The sequence below is a fragment of the Ptychodera flava genome, chromosome 21, assembly GCF_041260155.1.
Source record: "Ptychodera flava strain L36383 chromosome 21, AS_Pfla_20210202, whole genome shotgun sequence".
NCBI classification, from domain to species: domain Eukaryota; kingdom Metazoa; phylum Hemichordata; class Enteropneusta; family Ptychoderidae; genus Ptychodera; species Ptychodera flava.
The window spans coordinates 33,069,310-33,089,440 of record NC_091948.1 but is presented as its reverse complement, the minus strand read 5'-3'; the positions used below and the strand labels follow the sequence as shown (position 1 = coordinate 33,089,440).

Genomic DNA, 20,131 nt, shown 5'->3' with positions numbered 1-20,131 from the left:
CATCCACTTTTAATCTGCCATTGCAAGCAAAGTACATTTACATTAATCATCAACATGTGCAAGTGTACAGATAAGCTTATAGATTGTTTTATTGGAAAATCTTAAAAAAATATTTTGTCCAAAACACTCCCATGTATTATGATTTGACATTTTAGGACGAAGCACATCAGCCACATTTTGCCTTCTAATATAGTTGTTCAAAAAATGGTGGCCCTCCCAAAAGGGCATGCACGAAATTTCATGACCCTTCAAAACCTCTTGCGCAAAAATCTGCGAACCACCTGCAATATCTGACCAATCCCTTTGAGGGGGGATTTCAAAATTATTGCAAGTCAGAAGGGGAGATTTGAATGCAAACACATTGTAAGTTTGTTAGTAGGGTAATTTGAAAAAATCTTACAATCTTTTTTTATTCTATCGCACCCTCTCCAGAGGAATGTGTGTGCAGCTTTTTTGGGGGAAGGGGTCATGAGATTTTTGTCATCTTAAAAGCGGGTCATAAAATTTTTGGTGCGATGAGTAGGGGTGTTCACTTACTTTGACTGATGCACAGAAAGAATTTGCCGGCCATAATAATTAAACGTTCCCTTAAGAGATAGCATTGTATCATGTTTCAATTTTATACTTTTTTATGTCGAATGACAAACTTTCAATTAGCAAATGGTGATAATTTAAACAATCATATAGAGTACAAAATATCAATCCCCCATGACTCGAATGGATTGTTCCAACAGCGTGACCCAAGCCATGACTATCAACTTGGGTCACATACAACAGTCCGGGTCAGCTCCAAAATTGGAGACGCTATACCATAATATTTTCCCCCTCTCATTAGCCAATCAGCGGCCAGCGCGCCATCAGTAAAAATTGTATTTCCTGGCAACCTCCACATGCGTCCTTCGTTACGTACGCCATACTGTGTCGAACTCCCGCGCCGTATTCTGTCATAATGTCGAACAGTTGTGTGGCCACTCTGTCAAAACACAATTTCAAAATCGCGTACCAGTTTTATTCTGGCTAAGACAACCAAACCCATATATCGCTGTGATTCCTAGACTCTGGCTTGAGGTCCTGCGAAATATAAATCGTGTACCTACACAGATCGTTCAGAATACCCCATTTGTATCGGAGATGGCAGCGATACAAATTCTACGGTGTGGGGAACAGTACGTGTGGCCACTCTGTCAACACATTTTCAAAATCGCGTACCATTTTTAGTCTGCGTTTGACAACTACAAAACAGGTATCGTTTTAAAGCTCTGACATTGCTCTTCTTTCTTGCAAAATTTTATACGCGTACCTACACAAATAACCTTTATAACAGTATTTCTAATAGAGATGACGAACATCCACAAAATGATTCTCGGTACTTGAGCGAAATCGATAAACTGGGGGTAGAAATGAATCGTCAATATTTCGAATATTTGTTCACTAATCGGACTCCTTGTTAGACATGACCTTCTGCAGAACACGTGGATTATGTTGACTGTCGAAATTCGTCGCAATTCACAAGACAGGGCTTAATAAGCGGCCCAAACTGCCGATCACACTTGGTGGGTAATTTGTGACCCAGCGTGACCTGTACTTTATTAATGATGTAATCTGGTCGATGATTGGCTGAATGCCGGAATACATTATCATAATGAGTCTCCAATTTTGGAGCTGACCCGGACTGTACAAGGAGCGCTCCTCGACTGTGCTTGGAGAGGAACGGTGCCTCGACCATGACCATAGATCCTCTAGGAAAAAGTTCTTCTCAAGGGTCTACGCCTTGATGTAACTAATTAGTTGCTAAACTTTGAAGGGCTTCTCCAAACAAAATCACCATTGCTAGGCCGAAGTTAACATAGAAGTTAACAATAAAATATAGAGGTTGCCCCAGGGGGTTGCCCTATCGGATTATGGCCATAACGTCCTTTTGAAGGTGTCATTTTGACGCTAGTTTCATCAAGAAAGTGAACTTATAGAAGGCCTATTTCTGAAACGGTGTCAATCATAGTCGCTTGTGTTGTATGCATTAGGAGAGTAGGAAGTTGGGAAACGGAATGGCCGCCATACGTGTACGCAGAGTTCGTAGACGGATTCCCTCACAAAAAACCCACAATTAATTCAATAAACCTGCATCGATGGCTTCCGATATATCTCCAAATCTTTACCTGCTATCTGTGCATTTTTGGATGTGATCCCTTACATTCAAACTGAAACTGCCACATGCAATTATGTCATTTCAAACGTTGAAATAGCAAATACATGATATAAATCTTACCTGACTCTACAACCTCGGCCACCACGAAAAGTGTTGCCAGCAGAAACCACATGATTATTATGCACTGTAACAGACAATGCTCTCGATAGTCTTACATTTGATCGTGGTCAAATAAAATCCACAATCGCAGTCATCATTGGTTTATACGTAACTCAAAGATAAACGGACGCTACACTATTGGTCGGGAAACGAAAAATGATTATAATTTACGAAATTGAGTACCTTCATCACAGTCGCCTGTTTTCCTAAACTCCGCTATGCGCCTACGAGCCCCATAGACGTGTGGTCTATGATGAGACACGTACGCGCAGAGCGGAATTTTAGAAAACAGGTTTTTAGAAAATAGGTAGTGCAGCGTCAGCACATCATGTGAAAATGCAAGACCATGTCACTCTGAGCGCCATTCTACTGAAAATATCACAAAACGCCACATTGGAAACCGCACTGGCAAAATGCAGGGTCATACATTCCATCTCTGAATATTTTGCATTGGCAGTTTTATTTTAGGCTGCTTGTAATTTTGCAAAACAAAAGTGATTAGATCTTCTTTGTTTTGCTATCATTAGTTCAAGGATGAATTGTCATAATTTGTTATCTGTACAAAATGTGATTGTTTCGACACCCGAATCCAAGTTCACAACTTTGCAGTCAGAAAATGTTTATTCGTTTATTAACGATATCATTACAACGGTGTTGATATGGTACTGATCCCATAATGTATTGTCGACACAATAGGATCTAACATCGTCCATCATTCTTCTCTGTTGGGAATGTCATCCTTGAACCCAGGTCTATACTTCGCAATAACCAAAAATGCTACATATTGACTTTGTTTTCCGGTCGTCGACTGAAAATGTTAACATATCTGGTCTGTTGTTCTGTATGTGTATACAGTATGATCTTCAGATTGTTTTCCAGCATAGTGATCGTCTCAGTAGTGACAAGGGAGATTTGTCAGAAGATTCAGAAATCATTACTAGATTAAAGTCCAGCTCGGCAGCATTGATAACTCGCTGATTTTTGTGTGTGTTAACTTCAAAGTCACAAGCATCGAGTCCGAAGTCCAGAATTTTGTTTGGTTTCAAACCGCTCTTATCTTTCTTTTATCTGTTTTTGTAGTACATTTATGCGATCTGCGGTTCAGAGATTGTTGACACATTCCATGGGGTTTTAAACTTTTACATCCTACATTGTCCGACTGTTTCATTATTCACGATATTATATTGTGTATTACAGCGGCGAATTTCAACTTGATGAAATGGACATTGCGACGACGTCATATGAAACATGGGGGTTGCTGAAATGTCCATCTTGGTCTCAACACAGGTTTCATCTTACTTTGGTTAATATTATTTCAATCCGTTTGACTATGATATGTATTCAATGCTTATCAAGATTTATACTACAAGCCTTTTGTACATACCAGCCTCTCGTGATCGTTACCGTATTTTCCAATAATTACGAAAATGTGGTGCAATAAATGTAGATGTGGAAGGCATGTCCGACGAATTTCGAATCGCTACAGCTTCCACGGTCTATTCCCATAAGGCCTAAAAAAAAAAATTGTGTGTTTCCGGTAACCCGACCTACCCTAGTTCAAACCCCCCGACCCTAAACTTTTTTTTGGACCTTGAAAACAAATCCCGCGAGATTGTCTGGGAAAAGTTTTAAATCACGCGTGATTTCATGACGTCATTAAACAACAATAGCGACTGCTTGTGCAAGCGTGTTTTCCGTAACATGTGAGAAATGCGATCACGTTCAAGAAAAAATGTAAAAAGTGTGAGAGGCTCCCCACCTAACTCTCCAAAATGTTTTTGTGTCGAGTTCGTGTTTAATTCGTTTCAAAAATGTGTTCCTATATTCTTATCCGATTTTTTGTGTTAATGAAAATGTTTGTTTCACTTCGGATATTTGTAGGGAAGTTTGGATTAGTGTGTACGGTAATGTTTTGTTTGTGTGGGGAAAGCTTATGGCGATTGTAAAAAGTGTGAAAGAGGCTCCCCACCTAACTATCCAAAATGTTTTTGTGTCGAGTTTGTGTTTGATTCGTTTCAAAAATGTGTTCCTACATTTTTATCCGATATTTTGTGTTAATGAAAATGTTTGTTTCGCCTCGGATATTTGTAGGGAAGTTTGGATTAGTGTGTACGGTAATGTTTTGTTTGTGTGGGGAAAGCTTATGGCGAGACGCAGCCGGACCTATGGTGTTACAAAGTTGATGAGTGGCCCTTTGACGCTTGCGTTTCGAAACCCGAGTGTGGTTTCTCATCAGTCGCAATGTAGATTCTTTCGTTAGTTTGTGTTTGTGAAAGTTTATTTTAATGTATTTTAGTGGTCTTGCTCTTCGAATAGCGAGGCAAGAATATCAAAGTTTGGGTCTCGTTGTGAGTCCGTTTGGTGGTCTGGTTTGTTTGTTTTTTGTTTCTTTACTTCTGTAAATTTTGTTTTGACTTTTCAGGTTTTTGTTTCTCTTGTAAGCAATGATTGGTGATTCTGGGAATAGATTCCTTAGTGTTGAGTCCTTCTCCAGTTCAGCCAAATGTTTCAAAAGACTTCCCTTAAGATCTTTTGTTTTTATGTAAGGGCTGTATGTTGTACTGAAGATGAGTTTGTTTGTTGCTTCTTTACGTGTACTTGTACAGTTTGTTAGTGTATTACGAATACTGTGGTTTATTTTTTCTGTTATATTCGTGATTTCATTGTTTTTGTATTCTCTGTCGAGTAGTTTGTTTCTAAAGAAAGCGACTTTTTAGTAAAGTCGTCATTGTTGTTTCAAGTGCGAGCGTATCTTAGGATTTCACCTTTGATAAAGCCATTAAATGTTGCTGTCGGGTGACACGATTCTCTATGTAGAAATTGGAATGTGTCTGTTGGTTTAGTATGTGTTTTGATGTCGAGGATATTTTCTTTGTGGTATCTTGCATCTTTGAAAACTACTACATCTAGGAATGTAATTTCCTGTGTTGAGTTTTCGTATGAAAACTTAAACGTTGGGTGCATTGTGTGGATTTTTTGAATGAAGTTAGTGAGTTCGGTTTATGTTCCCAGAAAGATTGCAAAGACATCATCTCTGAATCTTTTCCAGAAGTGAATGTTGTTGTGGTTGTTTACGATTATTTTCTTTTCAAGTTCATGAAAAGCAATGTCTGCTATCTCTGGCGAGGCATTCGATCCCATGCTGCAGCCGCGGGTTTGGCGGAAATATTGCTTGTTTATAAATTCAAAACTGTTGTGTTTTAGAATTAGTGAAAGCATTTCTATTAAGTCTTCCGTGGGTGGTTTTTTGATGCCGTAATTTTTTTGAAGCGAGGTTTGTGAGTTTAATGTTTCACTGACTAGCCGAATCGCTTCGTCGTGAATTGTGTTTGTGTCCATCGACACCACGTCGAGTGTTACAAGAAATGCATGTTGGGGGAAATTTGTGTTTTCTATTTCTTGTATGAAGTTTGTTGTGTCTTTTATATTGACACTTTTGATGCTTTGCTTAGAAAGCAAATCAATAGTTTGATGAAAAGGGTCTCTATGAGTGAGAACTTAATTATACGTAAGGTGTATGATGTTGTGTACTTCACTTCTGACTTGAGGGAAAGATGGAAAAATTCAGTCTTCTAATCTTTGTTCAGAAATATGTCTTCATGGTCTAACCCATAAATGAATATTTCTTGATGTAACCTTTTTTTGCATCATTCTTTTTTCCCAATCCTGTAACCATTTATATATATGGACATGCTCATTGCCGAAATAAAGAATTAATAATAAAATAAATATTTGACGGTTGTTGCTGGACCAGTGGTTTTATGAAGTAATCCAGGAATTCTGAAATTCTGTTAGTGGGACTGGAGCAGCCACTAAATATTGGTCTCCCTGCAAACGTTGAGTTTTCAGGCGGCGGTTTGTGAATTTTAGGCAATAAGTACAAATGCGGGGTACGGATTTTTATGTTTTTTGGATCGAGATACTTATAAGTATCATGGTCGATGTGTTTGTTCTCGTACATTTTGTTTTAATAGTTCGTGTACTTTGTTTACTGTTTGTTCTGTGTCGTCTAGTTGTGTATAATACTGAGTGTTGCGTAATTGTCTTTTGCATTCGTGTATGTAATCTTTTGTGTTGACAATGACGATGCCTTGACCCTTTTCGAAGGGTATTAAAATTTTCACATTTTCTTTTTTGCAGAGAAAAAAAAATTACCAAAAAAAAATTTTTTTCCTACCTACCTACCCTATTTCTGAAGAGCATGTTACAGGAAACACACAATTTTTTTTTTTTTGCCATAAACCGAAAGGGGTGCCAGGACGAACGACGGTAAATTTCCCTCCTTTTAAACAATTCTTGATGGGAATCGAACCTGCAGTGAAGGCCTAGTGAAAACATCAGTTGTCAGTATGTAGCCTGAACTCTGCTACCCTGTGAATGTATTACCAAAACTCGACAACAAAACAGAATTCCGTCCAAGTGAGAGACGTAAACACTGACGATCCTGGGATTGACGAGTTGTCGCCGCGGCGGAGAGCGTTGATGGCAGCGATGTGGCCAAAGCATGCATGGGGCTAGTCAGGGTTCATATGGAAAACGGATCTTTCAAGATAGGCCAAGATCGTAAGCTTGCGGTCTTTTTATAGCCACAATGTCTCCTAGAATAAGAACTATTCTTTCGATCTCGCCGTTGCATTTCTTTCATAAAGACGTTTGCAAATATTCTCAACAACCCTGATTACTGTAGTAGGAAGGCTAATTGAAGGGTGAGTAGCGGTGACTTTTGATAATTGTCATCATTCAAGTTTTACCTCTTGGTCCAATAGGTTGATCCGTAGTGTCCGTTGTGCATCCACTGTCGCCTTGCATTAAATTTGCTCCTTTTCTTCAAATATCTCTCCTCGTCTATGTTAAAGTCAGTCAGGGTGTGCGTACTTTGGTTCGATGATGGTGATATTTACATATGCAATTATTTTGGGGCCAATTAACTCGTTGTTTGGTCAGACATCATTTTTGGTTACCACTTGCTTTCAATTTATTTGCCATTCAGCCTTCTACAGAGGCCCTTTTTGTTTGGCATGACAATTCCAGAACAATTTGCATATGTGTATTTCTTAAAAATAGTTTGTCAGAGTTTTGTTATATTCTACAAATTTCTTCTTCTGTGAAATGCTAATGCATTGCAATCAAATTTCTTAGGGATGACCTCATCATATTTTGAGATGAAATTTGTATATTCAGATTGTTTTGGGATTTGGCATTTTTGATAAAACTTCATTTTAAGAGATACTGCTAGTCAGTGCAAAACACCGACTAGCTAGCTCCATATCAACACCGACCAACCACTGCAAATCACCAAGGTAATATAATACTAAAATAAAACACAGTTGCAGCCAACAAACAATGCACTTTAAAGGGGTCCTTATTATGATACAAGTAATGTGACCTGACAAATTTAAGTCCAGAGGGTAATTAATTAGCTGTTCATAATTTGCCCTCCAACTGAAAATTTTTCGACTTCCCTCCTGCATGCTGCACTCAAACTTCATTTTGACCCACTCGACATATAGTTTTGCCTGTTTCCCCTTCCAATGTGAATTTTTGAAGCTCCCCTGCCCTGTGGCGAACAAAACTTGTAACTTTCCCCTGCCTTGGAAAAAAATCCCTTACAGTTTGATCATTCCCCCTGCAGACATGAAGCTCCCCTGACTTGTGATGAGAAAAGCCTGTAGATTTCCCCTGCCCTGTAAACAATTTTCCCTCTTTTTTCCCCAATCACGGTCCCCAGGCCAATCAACCGATATCTGCCCTGCCAAACAAAAAACCCCGAAAATTTGCTCCCGGCCAGCTAAAAATGTACGTCCCCTGCCCAAGCAAAAGCAAAATTTCCCCTGCCCTCAAAAATTGCTCCTGAAATAGTTTTTTCGATGAGTAGCTGGATGCACCTGTAACATTTTTGTACCGAGCGCCACCCGTAGACTGAATTTATTTTGATCAGCTTGTTGATTTTGCCAATCTAAAACATCTAAATTCCTATTGTGGATCGAAACATTCGGGGTTTTTTTCAAAAACAAACGTAACACTACTAGGTCTGAGTACGACGTGTATGTACATAGTGAGATCGGTCATGTTTTACGTACAAAGTATTATCATAACAGGGCCCATACTGTGCTCTTCCGTCACTGACGCAACGTCTGTCCTAGGGTTTAGTTAAGATGGGGACATCTCAAAGACACGAAAGTGGGAAACTTTTGACCGCCACTATCGTTTTCTTCTCGGTCCTGCTTCACAGTTGCGTTGTCGCCTGACCTGTATTATGTACATGTACGCATTGCTTGGAGTTCTGAGAAATAGCAGAGAGCGTGCAACTCATAGAGCATGTTTACCCGCTTTTTGTTTTAATATCCCTTTTCAAGCTAGATAAATCATGAATTATTTATAACCCTGGGCACTAAAACGGTTGAGGAGGACTGACTCGGAACTGTTTAGTGCAAATTTTTTATTTCTATTTTTTTTTTTTTTTCAGTCCATCATCCAACAGGTGTTAGCCCAATTACAGGATGAGGTACACATAAGCTACTAACCCAAATTGAGCAATGAGCAGTTAAGTGCCTTGGGCACAACACCGTGCTAGAGTCTTGAACTCACATCCTCCGACAGTGAGTCCATTACTCTGAACTTACCGGGTCTTGAACCAGGTCTCGCACTTACCATCCTCTGATAGCCGTTACCCTGACCACTGATCCACGGTGCCTCCAAAAGACAAAATTATATGGGAAAATGAAAAATTGCCTGAAAATCAACAGTTATCTCTGTGTTGAAGGCACTCTTTTATGTTTAAATTTATGCCCGGCCTGTGTGCTTGAATCAGATTTTATTTGTTCAAGAAACCATTTTTTGTCCATTGAATCAAAATTAAATGTGGTAAAAAAGATGAATGTCTAGTCATTTTTCCTATACGCTGAGTGCTCTCTCCAGTGGCACTGGCTCTACTGTATCGAGACAGAAGGGTGTGCCCTATATTGTAACAGTCATATTTCATCATACATCATAGTAGCAGCTGTAGATGTGCAACAAGATAGCCTTTACTGGTTAGTTTTCATTTCTAACCGAGGTTAGAGACGTGATAGATTCACGTGACCGTTTTTTTAGTAAGACTACCAATTTTACAAAGTAAATTTTTGATCTCGTGAAAACGCGTCTTCAATAGCCTCTCTTCTTGACTATCAATTTGCAGCTAGTTGATAATGATAGCGAGTTACATAACGGCTTGCTTATCCTAAGGAGTCTGCTAGAAATTTAGATTGGTAAATTAAATGCTGTGTTTGAGACAATATGCACCATTCCAGCATCACTCAGGGAAAGACAGATAATAATAATTAAGGCACCTGAACAACCTCGTGTTTACATCAATTTAGAAAAAGTTGATTTCCTTCTTTCTGCTGAATTCACAACTATTGCAGTCATGCTGCTTGTAAATAGAATAATCTGCACTGTGGCGAAGGATAAGGGAAACATGTGTTGAATTTAGAAGATGCGGTATTATGAATGATCATCAACTTGATCAGATAATGTCACTAAGAAATCTACCAAAATCATCTACACACAGGTGTTACAAAGATGGTAGGGCATTAACGGGGTGTTATTATTAACGGGAGAGGGTATGTTCATCATTACGAACAGCGCTCTCTGATTGGGTCTCAAGACACAGCGACGGGAATACTATGTAACTGGACTCGACAGTATATGGCATACTGATGGTCACTTATACGGTGCAGAATGCAATAAAGGGGATCAACTCCACACATCGTTCACATCTCGGTTGTTTGGCGTTTTCTGTATGATAGTGTGCATATTTCAGTGTATATTAGGGACCGTTCAGTTTTTACGGCCTGGGGGGCGGCAAAATCTTGTCGCCGGTGTTCAAAAAAACATAGACCCCACTGCATTTTTCGTGAAAAAAGATGACCCCCCCCCTTTTGGCACCTGAAAAAAATGATGACCCCCCCCCCCCCCCCTGGCTGAAAAATAACAAAAACCTATGTGTCACATTTACTCGCACGGTTTGGATTTGAACTCCAGTACGCGGCACACTTTATCCGCGTAGCAGAGATGCCAGTGCACAAACTTCCCAGCCACATCCATGCAAACGTCTATTAATTAGGACAACTGTAAGGCAATTTTTAACTTCATTTCCATAGACAACTTATGTCCATGGACATTGTATAAAGTGAACTTTATTGAAGTGGTTCGCCAAATGCAGCCCTCCGGTTAAGAATGTCATGGGCCATTACGTAAAGTCAACTTTATTCTAGGTTGTAAACAGTGTCATGGGCCATTACGTAAAATAAACTTTATTGGAGTGGGCCGCCAAAGGCGGGCGCCTGTTAAGAGGGTCATGGAGCATTATATAAAGTCAATTTATTGTAGTGGGCCGCTGTTACCGGCCCGCCGGTAAAGAGGGTCGATCATGGCCATTGCATGAAGTAAACCTAATTGGAGTGGGCCACCAAAGGCATCTGCCCGTTAAGAGGGTCATGGGCCATTACATTAAGTCAATTTATTGTATTGTCCCGCAGAAGGCTGCCCGCCGGTAAAGAGGGTCGATCATGGCCATGGCATAAATTGAACTTTATTGTAGGTATTATGTTTTTGAAAATGTGGTACTCCCCTTTCCTACCAGTGAAAAAGCGATGACCCCCCCCCCCTTTCGCAGATTCCAAAATTACGATGACCCCCCTGGATTTTGCCGGGCCCCCCGGCCGTAAAAACTGAACGGTCCCTTATGTTCGATTGTCTTATGTAAATAACTTATTAGCCATGGACAGATATAGCCGTAATCTCTCTGTCTAGACACAGACCCAACGCTGGAGTGGAGCGACTGTGTGACATTCACTGTGATGCCTACTCTACGTTTCGAAAACAGAGTTTTCTTCATCAGTCGCTAAAAGTTCATGATTGGTTGACTGATAATACGTGTACCATCTATACCCCCACCCCGTCTCTTGGATAGACATTTACTCCTATGCTACAGGCGGCTTGGCCACGTGAGGGACGCTTCGAGATTTACGAAGTTGCAAGATATCACGCTTATCGTATCATCAGCCATGATCATGGGTCAAAGAACTTTGTGTTGGGTTACTTTTGGTCAAACGCATTGTTATACGGAAGGCTTAACTAGTAAAATGCAATCGGAAGTTGATGTCAGCGACAATACAATACATCGAGAGGATATACCCTTACTTTCGCTCTCTAAATGCATAGAACAATAATTTTCGTATTTAATCTCATGATCGATCATTTCTACAGAAAGTGATATTGTACAAATCAAAATTTTGCGGTTTTGCAACGCTACAACAAACTGCGCAAACAATAACAGGTCGAACAGACAACAATCAACTGTTTTTAATCGTCAGAGATTTCAATATCTACGCTTTGTCGCATTAAAATACAAATGTGATGTAACCATTGTTGCCTGCCCTCAGCTTGTTTCACAGAGTACATCCATATACAATATGAAAATCGATCTTGCTTTCAGTAGTGCATGCGCACCATGTAATTTAGGCATCGTCGACTCCGTTTTTTCTGATCATAAAACTGTATAAGCAGAATTGTAATATTTGCTCACAATATTTGTACAACTTAGCAATCGCACTTGCGTTATAAATCGTAAGAAAAATTGTTGAAATCATATAACAGCGGTCAACTCCGCCCATTTGACGCTCCAGTCAAGAAAATAAGATGTATAATGACAAGGTTATAACGAAAATACCACAAAGAATGCACTCGAACTTTGGCGCCGCACATCAGCCGACGGGATACGCTTGGCCACTGTCCTCGTGCATCTTTTGCTGTTTTCGTAATAACCTCACATTATCGACTTCGTTCTTTCTGATCACAAAACTATCACAGCAGAAGTCTGCTCAGAATATTGGTTTTTCACAGCAGATTCGATACTTTCCTTCAACCAATACACACCATTTCAGGTGATAGTTCTTTTAATTCTGTTTCTTTTTTTTTCACAAATTGGCCATGATGTATCATCAAATTTCTCCAAATTATACAGTTATCTGAATTGTAACACAAAAACCTCTCATTAGGCTAATTGATAAAGAAAAAAACTTGAACAACTCGATCACTGCTCGGTTATTGTTCATTTCCGGTTTGTTCTCATTTTTTCACTGGAATATTCCGTGACATTTGTTTTCAGATTACATAAAGCGGATTTAATCAATAACAAAATCATATTCAATACGGGTTCTGGCACCGCACAATCTGTGATGGGTCGGTTTTTTACACTATCGTATTACAGGAGGGCGGGGAATCATAATACGATAGCGTAAAACGCCGACCCATCTACATCCAAATTTAATTAGATTGCGCATCGCACTGAATCAGTCACTCGATCGATAGATAAGACATTACGTCACCACAATGACCGGGGTATGTCAGACATTATTCGTCTAGAAGTTATGAATAAGATCAATAAGCGTAAAGTATTAAACTTTTTAATTATTCCAGCCTTGCCTGTGTCGGGTGTGTGCCTATTACTTTACCCTCGCTATCTCTGTATCGTATTTCAAAGAAAACCGTCCAGATCTTTTAATGACCCTCCCATATCCTCTTCATTAAAGCTCCAATAGCTACGAATTTTATGCATTATTGTCATGTTTTATTTTCAAACCAAATTTGGTGCATGTAAATGTGCTAACTGAAGGACATGTTTAGAAGCCTTACCGCTCGTCGACGTCACAATGCCTATGCGTTTCAACAATATATATATATATATATATATATATATATATATATATATATATATATATATATATATATATATATATATATATATATATATATATATATATAATGTATGGGTGAAACACACATACACATCGTGATAATATAAGAAACAAGGATGATGTCATTAACTTGAATGCAAAACACACGATGACCAACATTTTGTTGTTGTAATCTTTATTTTCTCTGTCCATGCACATTGCACATGATCAGTTTTTGAAAATGGCGGAAAATCTAAAATGATGTTAAAACTTTTACATTTACATGGCACTTTCGACATTCATGGCAGTATTATACACTTTTTCCGGCTTCAATGGGTCTAATTTAAAGAAACCTCTTGGAAACTCAGGGATATTTCCTGATCGTTTTATTACACATTCGCAGCTATTGGGGCTTTAATTTGTTGTGCCGATAACGAACGCGGAGGTTTAATTTGCCAAACCCGGAATTCGAATCGACCACGGTACAAACAAAGCCATGTGCGCAAACGCGCACAGACGTACGTGTATTTCCATACGCGTTCAGTACACATGTGGGTTTGTTTGTACCGGCATCACGTGATTATTTGGGCGTACTGAGTATGTAGAACGGCGTACGCATCGCGTCCTTTTTCTTCCGGAGTAGAACCATTTATCGCCAATTCTGTGAACACTTACAACGCTGGGTTGCCTCTGGTGCATGTATGCGGCCATTAACGTTTAAAGGCCCATGGGCTGCAACTCTGCGAAATATGTCCAACCTCAAGGTACCTCAAATTTCCTCAGACATCATTGCAATCTACAAATTGAACGGTATAGTCATTCAAGTTAACTAATCCTCAACAACATTTGCTTGTGGCAGACTAGGCAAGAAATTGAACACTGAGATGTTTGTTCATTTTAAATTTCCCACTATTTTCAAAATATTGCCATGTTAGGTGAAAAACGGAGAATTGTTTGTCAAAGTGGAGTGAATCCCTTTCCCGTCCTTTCAGTAGGTTGCACCATGTTGTATTAGTAAAGATTCAAATGTGTACATGCACCAGTTACGCTTTTTATCATGTAGTTGCAAGGAGGTGGCCATATTTGGGTGTGGCACCCATTTATTATTTGTCTTACTGAAACCTCCCCATGCAGTCCCATTCAGTGGATAATTACATTATGTAAACACCTCTCCGTAGGAACATTTTTATGAAGTAATTTTAATGTAAATATAAAACATGAAAATAATGTCAAAAGTTGCAGCCCGTGTGCCTTTAATGTCATTTGAAGTAAAGTTCGGTAGCATTTCATGAAAGTGGTAGGACCGACGTATTTTACATTTTCTACGACTGTGAGAAGCAGAATCGTAACGATGTGTTATAAGTGCAATGGGATATACAGAGGAATCGAAGGACGGTCTTTCAAGTGTTATCATCGAACGTCAGCAATTGTTGCCAACTATACTCTCCTACATTTTAGAATGCGTGAAAACCATTTTAAAGTTTTCACAGTCACAGTAACATTTACCAAACACAGTAATGTGCTGTTTTTCATACTTTTTAATATTTGAAAAACAAAACACTGATACAAAAACTACATTTTAACGTCCATGTCGTTTATTGGTTTAACGTCACCTGTATCTGCATGCCAACTTTTTTCCTTAATGGAGTATTTTAGAGGCGATGTAAAGCAGAGTACTCAAGAAATTTGGACGACTATATCAACGCAGGTTTCGGCCTTAGCCGAGCATAGCATACACTATTATCGAAGAAAGGCCCTGAACTATTGGAAAATCTAGCGTTACGAATTTTTCGTTATCCAATTACACAAAATGCTGTTATTTTGAAAGCAATATTCTCTACCTTTATTCTTCCTGTTAGTTTCAAAATTGATACCGTAATTGAACACATAGGTTTGTGTAACTAACTAATAACAATGTTGGTTAAGTATCCTTGCCTTAACATGTACCACCATAGAAGAAAAATAAAAATAAAACTCCTGGAATACCGAAAATGGTAAACATGGTTTGAACGAGAAAGCTAAAAAGTTAGATAACGATAATTTTCACTAGAGAAATACGTGCACATATGCAGATAAATCCAAATCAGCACACACCAATAAATAAGCTACATGCGTAGTGAAGAAAAAATGATAGAAAATAGACGATGAGACGATTAAAACCTTGTGATGGAGTTCGGCAGGCGAAAATGAAGCAGAAGACGAATGAGAGTAAATTGGGAAAAACTAAAACGAAGGGGGAAGGGGGAAGGGGGAATACGAAGGGTTACGATATTCTCTCTGTAAATTGTAGACGGAATTAAAGTCCTAGATATTCATACTAGGAGGAATAGTGTTGTTCGATGAGCACAGTTTCATCACATGAATGTTATTGTTTAGTGCTTACATGAAAAAATAAGGGATTCTTTTAATCTTCCCTAAATTTTTTGCAATCTTAAAATATCAAATAATTATAATAATAACAAGGCAGTATTGCTGAAGGCAATGAGTACTTGGGCCGTGATAGAGTAATTTTGAGGACAATATCTACTACTATTCAAATATGGCCTTGAATTTCCTCCTGTCAATTAGGCATTTGATTGACTGGTTATTAAACGAAGCAATGGCATGACAACGGCAAAATATGTCTAGCAACTTTTGTGGAGTTTGAGGCAGGGTTCTTTATTTATAGTGGAAATTGCTTAAACTCCTTAAATATTCAAATTACAGCAAATTTCTTTTGTGCTCGATGGTAGATGTCTAATATTTAGATGGGCATATTTAGATTTCTACCCTATAGTTATCCCTATACACCAAAAATCGGACATCCAGCTCTATTGGCTTGCTCAGAATGAGATATGCGCATAATTAATGAGGTACAATATGTGGTGTCATAAGGTGTCCCATCATACCAAATATGAAGGGTGTAGCACTTGTAGTTACTGAGTTGTGGACAAATATATATATTTGAGGTCAAAGGTCATTGAGGTCATGTGACATTTTGTCAAAATAATTGTATTGCTAAGTTATTCCTATATACCAAAAATCAGACCTCTAGCTCTATTGGCTCGCTCAAAATTAGATATGCGCATAATTAATGAGGTACAATATGTGGTGTCATAAGGTGTCTTATCATACCAAATATGAAGGATGTAGCACTTGTGGTTACTGAGTTGTGGACAAATATATATATTTGAGGTCAAAGGTCATTGAGGTCACGTCACATTTTGTCATAATAATTGTATTGCTAAGTTATTCCTATATACCAAAAATCAGACCTCTAGCTCTATTGGCTTGCTCAAAATTAGATATGCGCATAATTAATGAGGTACAATATGTGGCGTCATAAGGTGTCCCATCATACCAAATATGAAAGGTTTCGCACTTGTGGTAATGTATATTTGAGGTCAAAGGTCACCAAGGTCACATGATATTTTGTCAAATGTCTGAGATATCTGCGTGAACCGATGGACTCACTGATGGACTCACGGACGGATATGACCCAATCTATAAGCCCCCTGGACTTTATCCGTGGGGACAAAAAACTGTGTCAAGGCATCCTTTAGGCAATATGAATACGATGAGAAACTAAATTTTTATTTTTCTTGGCCTTATACATGGGAGTCTATGGAGAACTGCCTTATACATGAGAGTCTATGGAGGTGTAAACTAAAAAGTCCTCTAACACGGCCAAATTCGATCGCATTGTGAAACAAATCGACGTGCATCTTATGGGGTTGGGTACTATTCTTGTGCAAAGTTTGAAAGAAATTGACCAGGGCATGTCTGAGATATCTGCGTGAACGGACGGACGGACGGACTGACATGACCAAACCTATAACTCCCCAGGACTTCGTCCATGGGCACTAAAAACAACGCAACAGTTATTATAGCCCTGCGTACGATGCTGTGTGTTCCGCTACAGCTAATAGCCCCGCTCGAGCGGGGCTATTAGCTGTAGCGGAACACACAGCATCGTACGGGGCTATTAGCTTTAGCCGAACACACAGCATCGTACGCACGTCTACAGTTATTACAGCTACACCGGCGGTAGGTTCATATCCAGAGCCCCGTACGGTCTGCCGCCGTCGCTTGAAAACCTTACCTAGATGAAATTTTGTCTATAGGCTGAAATTGCCGAAGTTTGACAAAATTGCATCGATTTTTCAGGTTCATATCCGACATTTTTGAGTTTTGAGTGCAGACAGAAATAAGTTTTGAGGCAACATGGCTGCGACCCCATGTTGACCCCTAGCCCTGCGTACGATGCTATGTGCTACAGCTAACACACAGCATCGTACGCAGGGCTAAAAGTAGCGAGAGTTGCCGACATCGACGGTTATTTACGAGAAGTGAATAAAAGACTGTCATTTTGGAAGCGATCGAGTAGCTGAGGTAGGCTGGGATGCGACTTGGGCCCAAGAACGCTGAATTTCGGCAGTAATTTGGCTTTTTACGTCAAGTCCCAAAATGGATTTGAAGTCACCAAACCTACGTACGGGTCTTTGCAGGGCTGTGGTGAGCGGGGCGATTAGCTGTAGCGGAACACACAGCATCGTACGCAGGGCTAGTTGACCCAAGTGAAAATGTGTTCGCGATCAAATCTTCCTATATTTTTTTTCAGAATTTTCGACAAAATCATTGCTTCTTAAATCTTTTGTAAAATATAAAATACTAAAATAAAAATGCGATGTGCCATGTCTCCAGATTTCTAAAATATCGTTCGTTGACCGTTCGACGGAATACTCATTTCACAAACTTGTGACGCAGTTGAAATTCAATACTGACCGCCAAATAATCTTAATGAGACGAGATCATTCTATACATCCTCCAAATTATCCAACCATTCGCGTTAGAGTTCAGCTCGCTTAGAGTATCATAAGATTCTTCGCCTTCGTTTAGATCGATCCTAATCTCTCCCATTCAGGAAATAAATACACAAGCTACCTTGACAAAACTTCGTGCACCATCGAGGACCAACGCACTACAAATCTGTCTTGACGTCATCATCTCCTTACATGGTAATCGGCATACCGTATTTTTTAGCAAAGGAGACACAGAATACGTCGGAGTATTCAGTTTCAAAACGTATTACATTGTGTGATGTTGTCAAAAAAAGGTAATATTACTGCAGTGGTATAAATTACAAAACACAAAAGTTCAAATCAGTTTATATTGACTGGCTTTACCCAACATTTCATATTGTTTCTTATGCCAGATTTGACCACGTGCTTACTGGCGACCCCTTTACATGCAAATTTTGTGTCAAATGGTGTGTTCTGCTGGAAAAACAAACGTACGATTTCTATATGAAGGAGGCGAAATTTGCCCTCAAAACTCGAAACCACCCCTTTTATGGGGTGTACCTAGCTATTTTGAACGAGCTTCTCGAATCTGCAGCTCTATTTCGAAATGATGGTGTGGTTTTCTCAGCTCAAGGATAAGTGTTCTCCATCGCTGTGGCATTACTATTCTCAACTGGGGTACAGTTTCCAGTCGTAATGTTTTTCATTGTGTCCGGGATATAAAACCTTTCTTTTTCACACTTAATACTTTGATTAACACTAGTCCACATCTTGTCAGCGATTAAACATGTTTCAAGTTTAAATGTTAAATTCTGGTCTCGAGCCCTCTTGTTCGACCAAACTGAAATTACCCCTCCCACTTTGGCTCGTCCAGTGAGTGTAGCAAGGGTCGTGCCATCCCCTAGGAAACGGAGGGTGCATTAATTGTTACATTTTGATGCACATTTTGATTATATTCAGAAGATTTTGTGGCAAAAACTCAGATAGAGAAGCATTAATATTCACATCTCACTTATTCAAGACTGGCTGAGAGCAGCACTTCCATTCAGTTAACATCATTACGCCATTTATTATGCCAAGAAAGATGAAGCCAAGACATTTTGCCCTCCCTGGTCTCAGCCAGAAATGGTTATACCTTACAGAGTTTTTTCCCACGGAATGAAAACAAATGTACTTGGGCTGAGGCCCAAGTACAATAATAATAGTTTATTTCTCATAGGTCATAAAAAATGACAATTATTCGAACGGTACATTAAAATCTTCTGGTATATTTTTTTTCTTTTTAATCAGATATATAATATAGTTAGTACTCTACTCTTGTGGTATATTTTTCTTTTTTTCAAATAGACGTAGTTTAGAAGGGAAAAGTCTATAAAAAATTGCAGGTGATTTTTGACCAATGACAGCGCAAATTACACATTTTTTGAAATATTTGATAGAAGGGTGAGAAATTAACTGTCTAATATGAAAGATCAAGTGAACAACCATTTCTTACATTTAGTAACCGCAAGATTTCGATTTCGTGTAACTAGTATTTGATTTTCCACTTTTACAACAATAATATGGCATATTTTTAAATTACAGTACTATTATTTTCTGACAATCCGTTAATCCTGTAGTTACAGCTACAATTTCCATCAAAGAAAACCATCAGTATTTGTAAAATTTGCTGGGAGAATTTCCTGTGAAATGTTGTCAAGATAACTTCTTAAAATTGGAAAATTCACTCAACATTTCAATTTGCAGCCCGTCAACTTATCAAATCTCGATCGACTAAGCTTCCCATCTAACCCTTTACTTGTACCATAGAATTCGCTTCTACCTCCTTGTACAGTCACAAACTTTACGGTACCCCATTACGTTTGACTACAGCCTGTGTTCTCTTCTCAGTGGCTTTTTATTTTCTATTTTTTGCGTATCAGTGCCATTTCATCCTAACCGAGGAAACAATCCATCTATAGTATCAGTACTAGGGATTTCTAGCTGCCCGCTTCCCTCAATCCGCTGCGACCGTCCGTATACTATTGTTGTGTGTCTCAAAGCAGTATCATAGTATACGACCCGGGAATCATGACACCTTTTCACGCAAGCTCATTTCAGCTCTGTTCAAAGTTCAAAGATATCACCAGACATTTCATTTGACAAATGCATGCTCAAGATCATCGATTATCGACCGAAGATAGGGGTAGAATAAATTGTGATTACGGGATATGACAAGAGTATATGCCCGGAATTCATAATCTTATCGAAAATCATCTTCAAAATTAACAAAAACATTCGCATATCTCCGATCGTACATTCATTATATTTTTCATAATTTTTCGTTT

At 38.9% G+C, this 20,131-nt stretch overlaps 1 protein-coding gene across 1 annotated transcript in view; it reads right to left on the bottom strand.

Annotated features, from left to right (window-relative positions):
* The window catches only part of LOC139120965 (apolipoprotein(a)-like), a 48,403-nt gene extending 46,085 nt beyond the window's left edge, over nucleotides 1-2,318 (bottom strand). Inside the window, exon 1 of the mRNA XM_070685552.1 lies at nucleotides 2,267-2,318. Coding sequence (XP_070541653.1) covers nucleotides 2,267-2,318 — 52 coding nt within the window. The remainder of the gene's footprint in view (nucleotides 1-2,266) is intronic.
* Nucleotides 2,319-20,131: the final 17,813 nt, after the last annotated feature.